At 38.3% G+C, this 17,133-nt stretch overlaps 1 protein-coding gene across 1 annotated transcript; it reads right to left on the bottom strand.

Moving 5' to 3' along the window:
* Positions 1–10,265: 10,265 nt before the first annotated feature.
* LOC103529439 (regulator of G protein signaling 21) lies at positions 10,266–13,088 on the bottom strand. Its single transcript, XM_008494879.1, has 3 exons — positions 13,004–13,088; positions 11,578–11,744; positions 10,266–10,469 (listed from the first exon to the last, which is right to left on the bottom strand). Exons 1-3 carry the CDS (start codon positions 13,086–13,088, stop codon positions 10,266–10,268), a joined length of 456 nt encoding a protein of 151 aa, XP_008493101.1.
* Positions 13,089–17,133: the final 4,045 nt, after the last annotated feature.

The following is a 17,133-nucleotide window of genomic DNA, read 5'->3' as shown; positions in this document are numbered from 1 at the left end:
AAATAATTCAGTGCTTTAATTAATAGCAAAGAGGGAAAAAAAAAAGGTTATTATTGTTAATGGAGGTTTGACAGAATAGTAATGTTATAATTCAAGAAAAATGACATTTAGAGTATCAGGGTGTGAACATGAGCTGTCACTTGCTTCACTTAAAGGGTAGATATTTAAGTTCTTTAATTAAGTTATCAGATTAATCTTTATTAGTAGCATAAAAAGAAATCAGTTTGCTACCCTTGGTCAGTACTACCCCAGGTTTTGTCCTTTTTCCATCTGTTTTAGACACTGCAAGGCTCTAGGGCTCTGCCCTGCTTTTATAATCATTCAGCACCTTCTGTGAAACCCAGGGAAATGTTTCTTCCTGCCTTCAGGAAGAGATGGATGGAGTCACAGCCCTAAATCCTGGTAAGGCAAGCAGAATCTGTAATTATTTATATAAAGAAATGAAAAAGTAGAAAGTATTTATACCTTTTTTTTTGTCCACTGGTAAGCTGAGTGTCAAGGACAGAAGTCAGAAGAAAGGATTTGGATGGGATTTAGCAACTGGACCAGAAGGAGTAGAACACCCAAGATCCAAAGATAAACTTGTTATAGAGGAAATTTACAAAGAACATTGGCACAGTTTCAAGTAAGCCAAGACTAATTTGGGGTTTTAATATCAGAGTGTTAGGAACTCTGCATTTCACAGAGCCATGGGCTAAAAGCTGGTGTTTCCAGAGGAGTTCTGTTCAGTTTAGATATTGTCCAGTCTGGAACAGGAAGGCAGAACTCAGATGATTTTTAGTCCAACCTCACGTGGACCTGAAGGAACTGTTATTTTGTATGAGGATGTCAAAGATCCTTGGCCTGGGCTGATTGGATTTTTCTAAGTGCCTTGTTGAGTACCAAGGTGTAGATTTTTGGCAGCTTCAGATTGTCTGACCCTGCAGCACAGAGAACAGGGGGCTGGTTTCCATTTCCTTTGTGGAACACACTTAAAAATGTGATTTTCTTTTTATTTTAATGGTCCTTAGATAATTAACAGCAGGAAAGTATTTTTTCCTCTACTTGTTTCCTTTTCTACAGCTTTGGATACATATATATATATATATAATATGACTACATCTACTGCTTTCCTTATTTATACTCTCTACTTTTTCACATAAATAGGCAGAAAGGGACCTGGGAGTCTGCATTGACAAGAAAATGAACATGAGCCAGCAGTGTGCCCAGGTGGCCAAGAAGGCCAATGGCATCCTGGGCTGGCTCAGGAACAGCGTGGCCAGCAGGTCCAGGGAGGTGATTCTTCCCCTGTACTCAGCGCTGGTTAGGCCACACCTCGAGTACTGTGTCCAGTTCTGGGCCCCTCAGTTTAAGAAGGATGTAGAGGTCCTGGAACAGGTCCAAAGGAGGGCAACCAGGCTGGTGAAGGGACTTGAGCACAGGCCCTATGAGGAGAGGCTGAGGGAGCTGGGGCTGTTCAGCCTGAAGAAGAGGAGGCTCAGGGGAGACCTCATTGCTGTCTACAACTACCTGAAAGGAGGCTGTAGCGAGGTGGGAACTGGACTCTTTTCACAGATGACCTTCAACAAGACAAGAGGACACAGTCTTAAGTTGTGCCAGGGGAGGTTTAGGTTAGATATTAGAAAGAATTTCTTCACGGAGAGGGTGATCAGGCTATGGAATGGACTGCCCGGTGAGGTGGTAGATTCTCCGTCCCTGGAGACATTTAAAAAAAGACTGGATGTGGCACTCAGTGCCATGGTCTAGCAACTGCTCCGGTGGGTCAAGGGTTGGACTAGATGATCTCTGAGGTCCCTTCCAACCCGGCTAATTCTATGATTCTATGAATATAAGGAGTCTACATGTCCACCATACCCTTACAATATCCCATCATTAAAACAGAAGATCAGGTCCTCAATGTCTTCTGCCTACGTAGCCTTTTTTTGGGTTTTTTTTTTACCATGAGATTAAAAATACTGAGTGAAATTAATAACAGGAGTCCCATCTGATTACTCAGTCTTTTAAAACGGAAGCAGAAGACTTCCACCCAGAACCACACCACAGACAACAAAGATAAAAAAGGAAATTGGGGACAAACAGTCTGAAAAACTGCGTTGGAGCCGTGGGTCCCACGTACCCACAGCCAGACCCAAACCTGAGCTGACGCACTCCCAAACCATATGACAAAATCAACAGAGATTCAAGATCTTCAGTACATCTTCTGGCACTTTTTTTTTTTATCAGTTACCAGATTTGTCATTGTCTAGAAAAAAAAAAATTACATTTTTCTCTGTGCTTACAGTGTGATGTAGTTCGTGCTGGGTATTAAAGCAATTGGAGTGGGTTTAATATCTGTAATTAGATTTTTTTAATGCTGGGAAGGGTGGGATTTTGGGGGGTGTATTTATGGAAGACTATAGAATGAAAGATTTTATGTTTCCATACAAAGTGATAATTTCAAGAAAAAGAGGAAAAAAAAATAAACAGACTTGCAGAAGTACCTGTGAGCACTTATAATAATAAGTAATAATAATAATATAATCCAAATGATCAATATATTAAACTGATCCAAGTTTTAATCTTACTGCCATATCTGTAGTATCTCTATAGTATATCTATTAATTTTTTAAGTTTTTCCTTGGACAAGAGTACATAAAAGCTTAAACAATAACATTTTCTCTTCATTTTGACCTTAATGTCTGATCTCTTGGTGTTTTCATGTCATTCACAGGCTTAATATCCACAGTGCTACTGGAAATGCTGCCACCAGGTGGTACTACAGTATTCTGTAAGACATTGAAATTACAGAAGCAAAATGACTATTTTCTTAGTATAGGTGTAATGTAAAATAGAGGTGGGTACAAAACATGCCTTTTTTTAAAAAAAACACAATATAACCCAGCATTTGCAGCCTTGCTCTCTGCCATAAAATATTTAAAATAAATTTAATAAGTATTTTCCTAAAATGCTGCTTGAAGAAGCAGGTTTCTCTTCATGTCTGTTTTGTTTTTTTTATTTTCACCTTCCTTCTCCTATACTTCAGCTACTGTGATAATTCTGTTTCTTTTGTAAAGGCAGTTGTGCTGGAATTGTGTAAAGACATTTCCCTGAAAATGCCAGGAGTCAAGGGAACAGGAATCCTGGGCAGTTTTGTTGTCTGGGAATTGAGCACCAACGTTGTGTTCAGTGCCTGCTGTAGAGGTTTGCTTGGTGTCCACATTAAGTAACTCAGGAGCAGAAAGAATTATTTAGTAGTGAAGCCCATCTGCTGGGCCAGGACTTCTTCTCTGTTCCTCTACCTATTTGTTATCCTATTATTCTAATTAGGCTTCTAATTAAGAAAAGAAAGTATCTAATTCTAATAAATCTATTCTATTGAATATCTGAATTCTAGTAAAGCTTCCACCTGTGTTGTGTAGCTGTAACCCACCACTCTGGTTCCTTGGATCAAACTCCATGTCTTTTATTCTGCTTTAACACCCATGGTTCACATCTCCTTGGCTCTGACCTCCTCATCTCTTCCATCTTTTCTTTAGGAATCAAAAATCTGGTGTCCTAATTCCCTACTCACTGAATTCCTGCTGACTGACCATCATCTTCCAGATCAACGAGGTGCCTCCCATCTCAGAATGCCAATGTAGGAACAAATTTGGAGAGGAACAGTTCTCTGTGAATATCAGTAATTATTTTGAAAAAGAAATTAGCCCTAAGAGCCCCAGACAGTAAGATTCAATTCAATTCTAGTGTTTAAACCTCTATATTTAGATAAATTTGCCCTGTTTGCAGTCCAAAGCTGAGTGGAGCAGGATGTCCTTCATGCAACCCCTGGAACTGGATTTCTCTTTTTCCCATCAAAACCAAAGCTTAAAGGAGCATCATATAAACATCATCTATCACTGCCCATCTTTGAAAGGTGTTTCTGATAAGAGCTGATAAATACTGCTACACCAAGGTGCACAATGTCCTTCAACCACATTACTCAATACCACCCCAATGGGCTGCATTTCAAGCTGCCTTCCCTTAGATCTGTTCATGGTTATGAAGCTGAATCTCATTCCTTTTTTTTTTTATTTATTTTTTTGCTGCCTCTGTGCAGTTTCTCTGCAATTACATTATGCTGCCTTCTTTTTAATGCCTGCAGATTTCATTTGCATATGAATTTCCCTTTTTATGTAATTGAAGAACCTGACATCTCCAAGAGGCTGCAGTTCCTTCTGTCGTTTCTCTTTCCTCGTTTGGGCTGCCAACAAAAGATCAATTCCTGGGAGAATTTTAAAAAATAATCATAAAGCTGAACACTAACACCTGAATAATCTTGAAATTTATTGCAAGAATAGGATGTGAATTACAGTTTCCTTTTAAAATAAACCCAGATAAATCTGTGGCATGGGCTGCACTTTGGGAAGCAACAACTCATAGGAATTGGCTGATGGACTTTAGTTGTCAATGCATAAAAACCTCATAGTGGGCAGTAAAGCATGAATTAATTCATATTTCCATCCATTTTAAAAGGAAATAAAGCAAAGCAAGCAAAAAACCCTCCTTTGTTTCAGAAATTAACAAAAGTGGGGTTTTTATAAGTGTTAATCCACAGATACAGCTGACCCAAAGCTGCCTTTTCAGGGGATAAAGTACCTAATAGTGCTAGGCATTGTTTTTTATTTCTATATCTATTTACTTATAATAATATTATCTATATTTAATAATATAATAATATAATAATATTACTCTATATTTATTTATAAATAGATTTGGTTTATTTTATTCTTTTTCTTTCTTCAACAGAAACCTGTTCATATTTTTAGGTGATGAGATGAACAAGTTTCCTCTGTTTCTGAATCCTCTCCTTTACCATTCCTCCAATTCTTAATTTCTTTTTAAAATACAGACTTTGTTACCCACTCATGAATGGCAAAAAACCCCCAAACCCAAAGTGTTAGTCCTATGAAAATTGTTAGAAAAAACTTGGAGCTTCACCATTAAAAAAATCACTATGACCAGCAAGGATATTTTCAAAATATTCAGTTTTCCCATTTTTAAATTCCTGCAAAAATGCAATTTCCATAAGGAAACCATCATGCTCCTGGCACCAGCATTCAGCTATGATTTGGTAGGTCACTGTCACCACAGACAGATCTACATCAAGTATGAGAATAGCTGGAAAATGGCAGAATCATAGAATCACAGAACTGGCTGGGTTGGAAGGGACCTCAGAGATCATCAAGTCCAACCCTTGATCCACTCCCGCTGCAGTTCCCAGCCCATGGCACTCAGTGCCACATCCAGGCTCTTTGGAAAGATCTCCAGACATGGAGAATCCACTACTTCCCTGGGCAGCCCATTCCAATGCCTGATCACCCTCTCCAGAAAGAAATTCTTTCTCATCTCCAACCTAAACCTCCCCTGGCACAACTTGAGACCCTGCCCTCTTGTCTTGCTGAGAGTTGCCTGGGAAAAGAGCCCAACCCCCCCCTGGCTCCAACCTCCTTTCAGGGAGTTGGAGAGAGTGATGAGGTCTCCCCTGAGCCTCCTCTTCTCCAGCCTCAACACCCCCAGCTCCCTCAGCCTCTCCTCATAGGATCTGTGCTCCAGTCCCTTCCCTAGCCCAGTTGCCTCCTTTGGACCTGCTCCAGCACCTCAATCTCCTTCCTGAGCTGAGGGCCCAGAACTGGACACAGGACTCAAGCTGTGGCCTCCCCAGGGCTGAGCACAGGGGCAGAATCCCTTCCCTGGACCTGCTGGCCACGCTGTTCCTGAGCCAGCCCAGGATGCCATTGGCCTTCTTGGCCACCTGGGCACACTGCTGGCTCATGTTCAGCTTCCTGGCAATCCAGACTCCCAGGTCCCTTTCTGCCTGGTTAAATAATAAAAAAATTAATTTTCTGGCAGGAGGGAAAGGAAGAGCACATGGCTGATAAATACCAGAAATGATGAATTATGCTCCAAGTACCCTTTATTCTAATAATTTCTGTGGCAGTACATAAAAAATCTTCAAACCAGGGATGAGTATCCTGTGTTGGAGAACTCAGCTGGTTAATCTTTGTATCCTGCCTTGCTATAAACCCTATGGAGATGCTGCTGCCAACTCAGATAAAAATAAGAAGTTTATCCAAAATACTAACTCATACATCTTCAAAACTTCTTTTCTCTCTTCCTGTCCTCTTTTCTCAGCTAAAACCTGGAAAAGATTTAGAAGACATCATTGTACAGCTGAAATTATTCAAGAAATATGATTTATTTAAGGATTTTTTTTTCATTTCTAGATTCTGAGCCTTTAAGTCATAACCACTGTATTAGAAAAAAAAATATTTTCCTAAAGTTTTTACTGATTCCATGCATTTGTTTAACTTTCCAGGACTTTTATGCATAGCAGGGAAACTGCTCAGAGAACCAAAAATAACCTCCATGCAAACCTAAATGGAAACAGATTAAATGGAGAGACAAACCCAGCTCTGCTCATTTTATATGCAAATAACTAAACCCTTGCAACAGAGGAAACAAAAATCAAATACAAGGTAATGCCTCATTTGGGATGGAGAAACCATAGCAACAGTGGAAAAAAATAAGGCAGGGAATCAAATGCTCTATTTTGGTCTCATTTTTCTCACCACCTCTGAAATATATAAGGATCCATTTGGTTTAATTTCCAAACCTTAATATTATAAAAGTTGAAATATAGGGAAAATGAAGAAGAAACTTTCCTGGGAGGTTTTTTGTCTCAAAATGAACAGTTCAAGAACACTTAGAGTAGAGCTTTTGGTGAAAATTTTAGTGCCATTTGTCACTACTTCAAACTACTTTGCATTACTAAATGATTACTTCAAATGAAGTCATTGCAAAATGAGAATATCAAACAATTGCAGTGTTTTCTTCCCCTTTTTATTATGGGCTAAAATAAACCAAACCTCCTTGCATCAAAATGTTGCCATAATATCTGTAAGATAATTACTGAACATGTAATATTCAGTATTGGCAGCACCGTGGTATATTCTGCTTTTCCCAATATACCCCTAAGCTGTTATAATAAATAAACCTGGTCATGTGTTAGTGTTTGAGAAACAAATGATGCACAAACTTCTAAGAACACTTGAGACTCCACCACAAGTTTAATTTCTGGGTTTTCCAAACTTTAGTGACTTGGATAATGAAGATTTTCTGACATTTTGGCTTTGCTCTGAAGGATTGCTTTGAAATGGGAGCATGGATCCTGCACTGGCTGTACACTCCCCAGATATTAAAGGGCATAAATTTATTCCATTTTGAGGGATGATGGAGCCAACTTCTCATTTTAATACCTGCTGTGGAACCCAGGCTGTGAAACAGGGTCCAGCTCATGCTGGAAGCCTTGGGTAAAGGTCTGGGATTTTGGCAAAGTTCAGTTTAAAGTCTTCTAAATCCCATCTCAGTGTCTGGCCTTTCCCCATGTCAGTTTATCAAAGCTCAGGTGCTATGCTGTGACCTTTTTTTTGATTTTATAGAAGCTTGAAGCATTGGTTTTAGACCTGGAAAAAAATGATACATATATATATATAATTTTCTTTATTATATATATATATAATTTTTTTTTCCTATACTTCCTGAACTGGATGTTTGGTGATGCTTTAATAACTAGTTATAGTTTTCAGAAAACTGCTTGTTAAATTCCAAAGCTCCTCAATATGACCCAGATTCTTTCAGTTAATTGCATATGATGTAGCCAGATCATGCCCTGGGGTTTTTAAAAATGATTTGTGAGTCTGCAGCCAGTTCTTGTTGGGTATATATACATTTCTAGTGAGAATTCATCTCAACTTTGCAAAGTTTCATCTCACTTAAGCATCTGAAGCAGATTAATTGAGAAAAATTATGAAGAAGCTTGATCAAAACCAATTAATTTTGTTAGTTAATTAAAAATCTCATGTTTAATTAGGGGGCTGTGAAGGGATTAGTGCTGTTACTTTACTCTTGAGTATGTGATAACCCCTAAAAGTGCAATTAAATGTCTTGAAACATTTTAAATTGATTGGAAATGTGTTAAAACCATTAATGATGCTTTACTGTGTAATTACTGAAACAGATGCTAAATGTTGAGAAGGATTTACTCTTAATTATGCTGCTGATCATGGAGAATCAGCCAGACATCATGTGGGCATGATTCTTGGTTTAGTTTGATTTTATAGAGTTATCAGAATTATAATTTATGTTATTTCTATCAAGTTTCACTATTATATATACTTTTTTTTTGCTTCTCCAAGAGTTTTCCAACAGACAGGAAATAAAGAACCCTTGCAGCAATATTTTTACCCCTTCCTAGCTCTGTTTATGATGAGGTAAAATCAGAAATGTGCAAGTTTGAAATGAGAGCTTTGAGATGCCCTGACCTGTTCTCAAGGTTCCAAATGATTGGTAGAGCAGAATTGTTTGGCTTTCTGTTTGCCCTACTAAGGGAGGGGATGTGATCCCACCTGGTCCTTATTTTCTCTTCAGGAAATGAGAAAATGGAAGATGCTAAATGTTGAGAAGGATTTACTCTTAATTGTGCTGCTGATCATGGAGAATCAGCCAGACATCATGTGGGCATGATTCTTGATTTAGTTTGATTTTATAGAGTTATCAGAATTATAATTTATGTTATTTCTATCAAGTTTCACTATTATATATACTTTTTTTTTGCTTCTCCATAAGTTTTCCAACAGACAGGAAATAAAGAACCCTTGCAGCAGTATTTTTACCCCTTTCTAGCTCTGTTTATGATGAGGTAAAATCAGAAATGTGCAAGTTTGAAATGAGAGCTTTGAGATGCCCTGACCTGTTCTCAAGGTTCCAAATGATTGGTAGAGCAGAATTGTTTGGCTTTTTGTTTGCCCTCCTAAGGGAGGGGATGTGATCCCACCTGGTCCTTATTTTCTCTTCAGGAAATGAGAAAATGGAAGAAGGGAAAATGACTTCCTGACTTCTTGAGTAAATGATGGAATATCAGCAACCCTGAGTGCTCTCCTTACTGTGACGTGGAAGTGGCAGAGAAAGAAAAAAAGAAATATAGACAACAAGAAGAAAAATGAGGTGATAAAATAGATGATAGATATCAGTGAAGAAATGTTTTACACTGCTGAAGCTGTGGCAGAACAATAACCAGAGTACAAAAGCCAAGGCAGCATCTTGGAGCTTTCCAACTACTTAATATCCTTTATTGTCTAAATGAATTTATTCCTTACTGTAGACTGATCAAAGAGAGAGGATCTTCTGCATCCAGGGGGTGATGATGTGTAGAAGGCATCAACAGAATTCCAAATGGATTCCTGGAGATGTAGAGCAGCTCAAAAGGCTCAAGTTCATATCAAATGAAAGATTTAATAGAAAAATCTCATTGCTTTCTCTTATATTTAGACTGATTTTCCATAATCTTCCTGCCCTATAGAGTTCAGAATACTTTTTCCTTCCAATACTCTGCCACAGATCTTCATTTCAATTAAATAAATGCAATTAGAATTCTAATATCAATGAAGGAGCTTGTTTAAAAAATAACACCATGACTAAATTCTGATTTACATCCTTACCTGCCTAAAACTGTTTCCCTTATGCCCACCTTATTGCAATATTTTCCTTCCTTCTCCATGAGTGTGTGGGGACAGTAAACACAGAGAAAATAAATCATTAATTGGAAGTGTACAAAGGAAAATTTACTCTTTTTTCTTTCTTTCTAAAATGCCTACACAGTTAATAATGAGACCTTTCAATAAAAATGTTGATGAAACACAGCAAATAAACTGGGAGTCATATTGAGGAATTGTTTTCTGAAACATTAATTTACTCTGAATGTCAGGAACATTTCTTACAAAGCAGCTGCCTGTTTATTAAATATTAACAGAGTTGTTATTTTACCATATTTCTACTTCTTTAAAAGAGGATTTAAAATTTGTCTTTCAAATTACAAGATGAGTGAATGATTAAATGTATTCAAGGAATTGATTTTTCAGGTCAGATTTGTGACAAATAATCAACAGCAAGCCAGAAACCCAAAACTTTCTACTTTAGAAATGTAAAAACACTCTGACAAACAAATCAAGCACTGGAAAAACTATCAATTTTGCCTAAATTATCAGAATTGCTAAAAATGTAACTTAAATAACTTATAATAATCCCTTATAATAATCTCTCTTACTAGAAAATATCATGTACACATTTTTCTTAAAAACCACCTGGCAAAGGCAATTCTTGGAGCTACTTCATGCAATCAATTTAATAAAATATCCCTAATTAATTGCAAGGAGAGGCATTTAGAAAGCCATAATCCTTGAGGTATTTCCTCACAGAAATGGGAGCCACCTCTTCTGGTTCCCAGTCTGCCTCTTCTTCACCAGTTCCTTGTACACTTCTGACCTTAGAAACCTGGGAAAAGAGTCCTTGGCCATCAGGCTGTAGATTAATCTCTGAGCATCATCAAAGCAGCTGAGGGTGGGCTCAGAGATGTTCTGAGAGATGTGAGTTTTTGTGTGGAAATCAATATTAATCTGTAGGGGAAAAGGAGGCATAAAAACAGTGTTAATTTTAGTGGAAAGCTGAGGGTTGGCTACAGGACACAACTTGGATTTCCTCCCAGCTTTATGCCAAGGTTTCCCCATCCCCTTCACTTTTTATGCTCACTTTATTTTTATTTTTTTTTTGGCTGTTCAAAAGTTTTCATCACTGAAAAAGGAAAGGAAAAACTTGATTGTGGGAAATCTCCTCTTTCTGCCAAGCCACATCTACAGATTAGCAAAGATTAAACTGGAGGTGAAGGCACTCAGAATGTTTTTATCTTTTCATGCTGTTTTGTAAGGATTTGCTGGTTTCATTGATAATAAAATAATTGCAGTAATGACAGGGGGTATTCAAAGCATGCTGACTGTCAAAGGCAAAAACATCAGTCTAAAAGCTTGTTAGGGAGTAGAATAGAACAGTAAATATCACTTTGTTCCTTCCCAGTGAGCAGTTTTTAACTCATTGTGAAATTGAATTCTGTGATGGAAGTTTTTTATATTTTATGGAAATTTTTATATTTTTTGTGATGTCAAAAATACACATAAAAGGAGCACAGAATCATTATTAGTCCAATATACTGGTAACTAAAATACAGAGGAAATGGTGCTTAGTGCATCATAAAAATGGTTTAAGAAAGCAGATTATATTGACATTATTATATAACATTATTAACATTATTATTATTATTATTGTTATTATTATTATTGTTATTATTATTGTTGTTGTTGTTATTATTATTATTATTATATTGAACATAACCTTAAGACCTTAAGTATAACTTTCAGAAGGTGAGATAAACCCAAGCCCTCTGTGAAAAATATAAGTATATATATAAGAAAGTAAAAATATTTATATATATATAATATATAAAATTATAAGTAAAATATTAGTATAAACCACAATAAATCTTTATTTCCTTCACAGAATTCCACACAGTGTTTTCTAATGATAAATTATTAACCTGAAAATGGGATTGTGTTATGCAACTGAATTGTGTTTTCTATCAGTCCTGGAAGCCTGAATCTGAATTTTCCACTTGATTCCCATTCTTATTACCCAAAATACCTAAAAAAACCAACCAAACCCACACCTATTTACCTCCTTTGGAGCATTAGCTTGTATAAAGTCAGAATAAATCTTTTGGGCTTTTGAGGCAATCTTAGTGGAGGACTTGGTTTTCTTGAAGTCCTCACATGCCAGCCAGAACTCCACGTTCTCCTCACTGAACTCTGACTTCAAAAATGTCCTAAAAGCTGCCAAGCCATCTGTGAAAAAAAATGCATGGGATTATTATGCATGTTATATAGATGCACACAGGTGTGTATTTACAGTATTTATGGTGTAATGTGTGGCTCTGGGTTTGCCTGTCAGGCAGCAGTTGAGGGAGAAATAAATTAATGATTAAGTGATTAAAAAGAATTCTTTCAGAGTTACTCATGAGGAATGATCCCAGTATTGGCCTGGATGGGGCTCTCTGGCTCTGACCAAAAGGGGAGCCTGGAGGGTTTGGTCTTCCAAAAATTATACTAGGATATTAGGAAATATCCTAGGAAATTAGGGATTGAGGTTGCCTCCTGGTCAGAAAGCAGAAACTGAAGTCCTGTTGTGGCAGCATCCTCCTCCCAGAGCTGAGGTTTGGCTGCCTGAGCTGTGATCCCATCTCCTTTCAAGTCAAGGTGAAGACTTGGATGAAGAGTTGGACTCCTCATCCTCTTCATTCAGCATTTTTTTTTTTTTGCACTTTTTTAATACAAAGAGAATGTGAAACAAATAAAAGCTTGTTAGGAAGGAGTTGTTCTAAAAATTAATTAAAATCACAAGCTCTAAGAAAGCTGCTGGCACTCAGATTTTGTTTTCTTAACCAAGTTAATGCTACTCAGAACCAGTGGAGAGGCACCCCAAGGTCCAGGCAGCAAAGTTAATTCAGGAAAAATGGGGACAAAAAAATCTTTAAGGTAGAATGAGGTTTGGAGTTTCAAGTCAGTAGGAATGGGGGAAAATGGAGTGATTAATTAGTAATTAAAAATATTTTTTTGTTTTAAAGTCGTTGCACAATATGTTTTGTTGCTATTGGAATACCAAAGGAAAGAATTTTTTCTGGTTTGGTTTGGTTGGGGTTTTGTGTTGGTTTGGGTTGGGTTGGGATTTTTTTGTTTGGTTGGTTTGGTGTTTTCCTTTTTATTTATTTACTTATTTTTGTTTTCTAATTTTAAAAAATGGGGAAAGCAGAAGCATTGCAGGGAGAGTTTAAAACCTGTTATCTTTCCAGAAAACCCTTTCAGGGCAATTCTGCCTTTTTTAAGTGTCCCTGTAGTATTTAGATGATTGGATTATTTATTATTAACAGAAATCCTGTTGTGTTTGCAGCTCAGGGAAACATCCCCTCTCCCTTCCAGCCCAGCATCTCCCCTGCCTCCAGCAGCATCACTGGAGGGGGGAATCAAACTGGAGAGCAGTGTAGAAACCTTCCCAAAACCTTTGTTAAGTTCTTTCCCCCCCAAAATCTTGTTCTCTTACTCCTTACCTTTGCTAGCAAGCAGTGTATCCACAGTCTCAGCCCAGGCCATGGTTTCCTCTGCATCTGACCTGTGGAAACAACATCCATCCATCCTTGAGACCAGCACTGGGATCTTTTGCCTGGAGCTGCTCTCTTACTTGTTTGTCTCCTTGGAGGAGCAAGGTGAGGAATTCATGTTAGCCTATGCACAGAATAATAGCAAATCAACAAAATGAGTGACACTTTTGGGGTTTTTTTAGCATTTAGAGAATCTCACAGGCCTAGGAATACAGCAAGGTTTGACACTGGCTACTTGGTTGTTCATCCAGGAGGTGGAAATAAAGCTTGAAATTGGTTGAACTATGTTAAAAGCATAGGAGGATATTAATGTTTTGGAGCTTAATTACTAATTAATTATTATTATTTCATTTATATGATACTTTTTGCTTGAAATGTGTATAATTACCTAAAACGTGATGATGTTTACAGTGCTACTATTAATGGGCATTATTTTGGTTTCTCAGTGGTGTAAAAACAAAACCTGAGTAAATTTCAAGAGTTTTGGCAATTCCTTTGCAGCTTGTTGGAGGCTTCTGGTAGAAATGAGCCCCAGAACTAAAGGGCCTCTCTCCTGGGTGCTGTGAAGATGTTCAGGGTGGTTGGGAAGCAAAGCTCAGGGTGAAGGCTGCATGAGAGCACAGGAGATGTGAGAGGATGTCAGGTAAGGTGAAGTGTGTGGAATTATTTTTTCTTGTAACTTGGGAAAGATGCTCAGGCTCAATTTAGTCCATGAATAAAGGGAAAAGAAAGTCTTTTATTTCTATAAAATTGTTTTGATTAATATTACCAATGTATGAGCTCTTAAAACACCAGCAGAGAAGAAGAACCTCCTTTACCAGTATTGCTAATGCTTCTACTTTTTGTCACAAAACCTTGGAAGAATAGGATTTCTTGAAAATGAAACATTTTGTGGAAATGCCAGACAGGTGAGGAGATGTCAGGAAGTGACCACCTGCTTTCCTGCATCCCAGTTTCTCTGTTTGATGTTCCTAGGTTTGTCAGGAGTTGGTCAGTTTGCAGCCTCAGGCACCTACCAGATGGTTTGGCTATCAAGCTCTTGGTTTGTTTTAGAATAATGAACATACTTCTTCAATATTCAATATTTAACATAATGAATATTCTTTAATAAATGTTGGCTCAGTTTGTAATTGAATTAAAAAAAAAAAAAAAAAGGAAATTTTTTTGGAAGAACCTTTCAAACCTTAGAAATGTCCTTGGCCAAAATATTTGAGCTGGAGTTTTATACATGTTAATCTGTTCTTCTTGTAACCTCTAAAGACAGGTAGCAAATTAATTTAGTTGAGCTGATACCCTGCTACCTACTCAGAATAGAACCTGAGGGGTAGGAAATTTGTGTGTGTGTGTGGAGAAGGCTCTGCTAAAGGGATGGATTCTCAAGGCTGACAAGATGCTCATCCATCAGGAGAGCATTTTAAAACATTATTAAATTAATTATCAATTAATAATCATCATTATTAATTAACAATTTTAAAATAAATAATTATTAAAATAACATTTGAAGAGAAGTTCACTCTGCTTTTGTCTCCCTGAAATCAGCTCTGGAAAGACTTTCATTGACTTTTGAATTTTTGCCACTATATATACTCACTTAAAAAAAAGAAAAAATAGGTATTTTAGGAGCTAAAAGGCTCTGGAATCTGAGAAATGGACCAAACACTTTTTGTTGTATAGAATATTAAAAGGTTTCTTTAGGTACCAGAACAAAACTGTAGCTGTAGGTGTAATTATTAAATTATTAAATAGATTGTAGCCCTCACACCTCTAACAAGCAAGCTGTGTTGTAGCTGCCAGTTTGCTTGTGTGCAGACTGTGCAAAATGAAGTTTTAAATTAAAAGGATGAAATTATGCATATTTATACAAATATATGCATGCATCCAGGAGAGAAAGTGGAGTGCAAATAGATGAAAATAAAACAGTTTAAAATTGAAAACAGATGGAAATAAAACCTAGTACTATGCAGTACTTTGTATGCTGATGGAATTACAAAATTTGCTTTTATAGCTCTAATCAATTTGTCAAATATATAAGAATTTTTCAGGTTTTTTAGTAATCATTTACTATCTTGTTAAACAAAAGCAAAATAAAAGGCAGGGATAAGACAGCAAGAACCTCACTGTGCTTCTTCACATGTAATATTATTTGGTGTAATATTTACTTATCACTCAAAGAATTACCTCAGTAACCTCATGGGATTTACTTGACTGGGAGTGGAAAGCAGAGCTGACAACAAGGAATTAAAATAATCATAACCACTTTAAAGGGGGAAGGGAAGTAAGATGCCCAGCTTATTCAGAAGTTGAAGTTCTATCCCATGGATGTCCTATGATTAAAATAGCTATAAACAACAACTCACTTTACTGGCATTTTTTGTTCCACTGTCTGATTGGCATAGGTAGGGCAGAATTTCTTTTTCTGACTCATCTTCAAGCTGAAGATAATTTAACAGCAGAAATAATACAATTAGCATGTGAGTAACCAAACTGCACAGTGACAACTGACAAACTCTTTTTAACACTTCCTTTAAAATTCTTTCTCTCAGAAACGTGGCTTATTTTTAATGGTGGCTGTTCTAACTTAGCCTCCCCAAAGTAATTATAATTAAAACCAATTTCTACTCAAATATTTCTCAATATGTATGTGCGTTCTGAGCATCTTAACAGAGAAATCTGGTGAATTTTCCCACTGACCATTTTGCTGAGTGGCTGTGGGAAAGTAAAAGTGAAAAGGGGTTCAGTGCACATAAGTAGGAAGTTCACTATAATTACTCTCATTTTGTGTCTGCAATTTTATAGGTGATGAGAAAGTCCAAAGCCCTTGAGCCATTTTTCCTTTGTTTAGTTTTAGAAGCCACAACAATGGGACCAAATTGGGGTGGCCAGCATTTGTACATTGATGTTGTTATAAATAATGAGATCCTGTGGTATTTGGTACTTTTGATGCTGTGATTTTTTTTTTTTCTGCTCTTATGATAGAATCATAGAATCACAGAATTGGCTGGGTTGGAAGGGACCTCAGAGATCATCAAGTCCAACCCTTGATCCACTCCCGCTGCAGTTCCCAGCCCATGGCACTCAGTGCCACATCCAGGCTCTTTGGAAATCTCTCCAGACACGGAGAATCCACTACTTCCCTGGGCAGCCCATTCCAATGCCTGATCACCCTCTCCAGAAAGAAATTCTTTCTCATCTCCAACCTAAACCTCCCCTGGCACAACTTGAGACCCTGCCCTCTTGTCTTGCTGAGAGTTGCCTGGGAAAAGAGCCCAACCCCCCCCTGGCTCCAACCTCCTTTCAGGGAGTTGGAGAGAGTGATGAGGTCTCCCCTGAGCCTCCTCTTCTCCAGCCTCAACACCCCCAGCTCCCTCAGCCCTTCCTCACAGGACTTGTGCTGGATCCCTTCACAGCTTCCTTGCTCTTCTCTGGACCTGCTCCAGCACCTCAATCTCCTTCCTGAGCTGAGGGGCCCAGAACTGGACACAGGACTCAAGCTGTGGCCTCCCCAGAGCTGAGCACAGGGGCAGAATCCCTTCCCTGGACCTGCTGGCCACGCTGTTCCTGAGCCAGCTCAGGGTGCCATTGGCCTTCTTGGCCACCTGGGCACACTGCTGGCTCCTGTTCAGCTTCCTGGCAATCCAGACTCCCAGGTCCCTTTCTGCCACTCTGTGCCCAGCCTGGAGCTCCCCATGGGGTTGTTGTGGCCAAAGTGCAGGACCCGGCACTTGGCCGTGTTGAACCTCATCCCGTTGGGATCATCCCAACTCTCCAGTCTGTCCAGGTCCCTCTGCAGAGCCCTCCTGCCTTCCAGCTGATCCACACTCCCCCCAGCTTGGTGTCATCTGCAGATTTGCTGATGATGGACTCAATCCCCTCATCTAAATCATCAATAAAGATACTGAACAGCACTGGGCCCAACACTGATCCCTGGGGGACACCACAGCCGCCATTTTGATGCAGCCCCGTTCAGCACCACTCTCTGGGCCCGGCCCTCCAGCCAGTTCCTAACCCAGCACAGGGTGCTCCTGTCCCAGCTGGGGGCTGACAGCTTTTTCAGGAGAATCCTGTGGGAGATGGTAACT

This window comes from Calypte anna, chromosome 8, assembly GCF_003957555.1.
Source record: "Calypte anna isolate BGI_N300 chromosome 8, bCalAnn1_v1.p, whole genome shotgun sequence".
NCBI classification, from domain to species: domain Eukaryota; kingdom Metazoa; phylum Chordata; class Aves; order Apodiformes; family Trochilidae; genus Calypte; species Calypte anna.
Note: the sequence above shows the minus strand (reverse complement) of the source record. Positions and strands in the feature narration are given on the sequence as shown.

Coding starts and splice junctions, on each gene's coding strand:
- LOC103529439 (XM_008494879.1), bottom strand. CDS start 13,088: ATGGATGGATGTTGTTTCCACAGGTCAGATGCAGAGGAAACCATGGCC. Junction 11,745..13,003: donor TACACTGCTTGCTAGCAAAG/GTAAGGAGTAAG, acceptor TTTTTTTCACAG/ATGGCTTGGCAGCTTTTAGG. Junction 10,470..11,577: donor AAGCTAATGCTCCAAAGGAG/GTAAATAGGTGT, acceptor TTTCCCCTACAG/ATTAATATTGATTTCCACAC.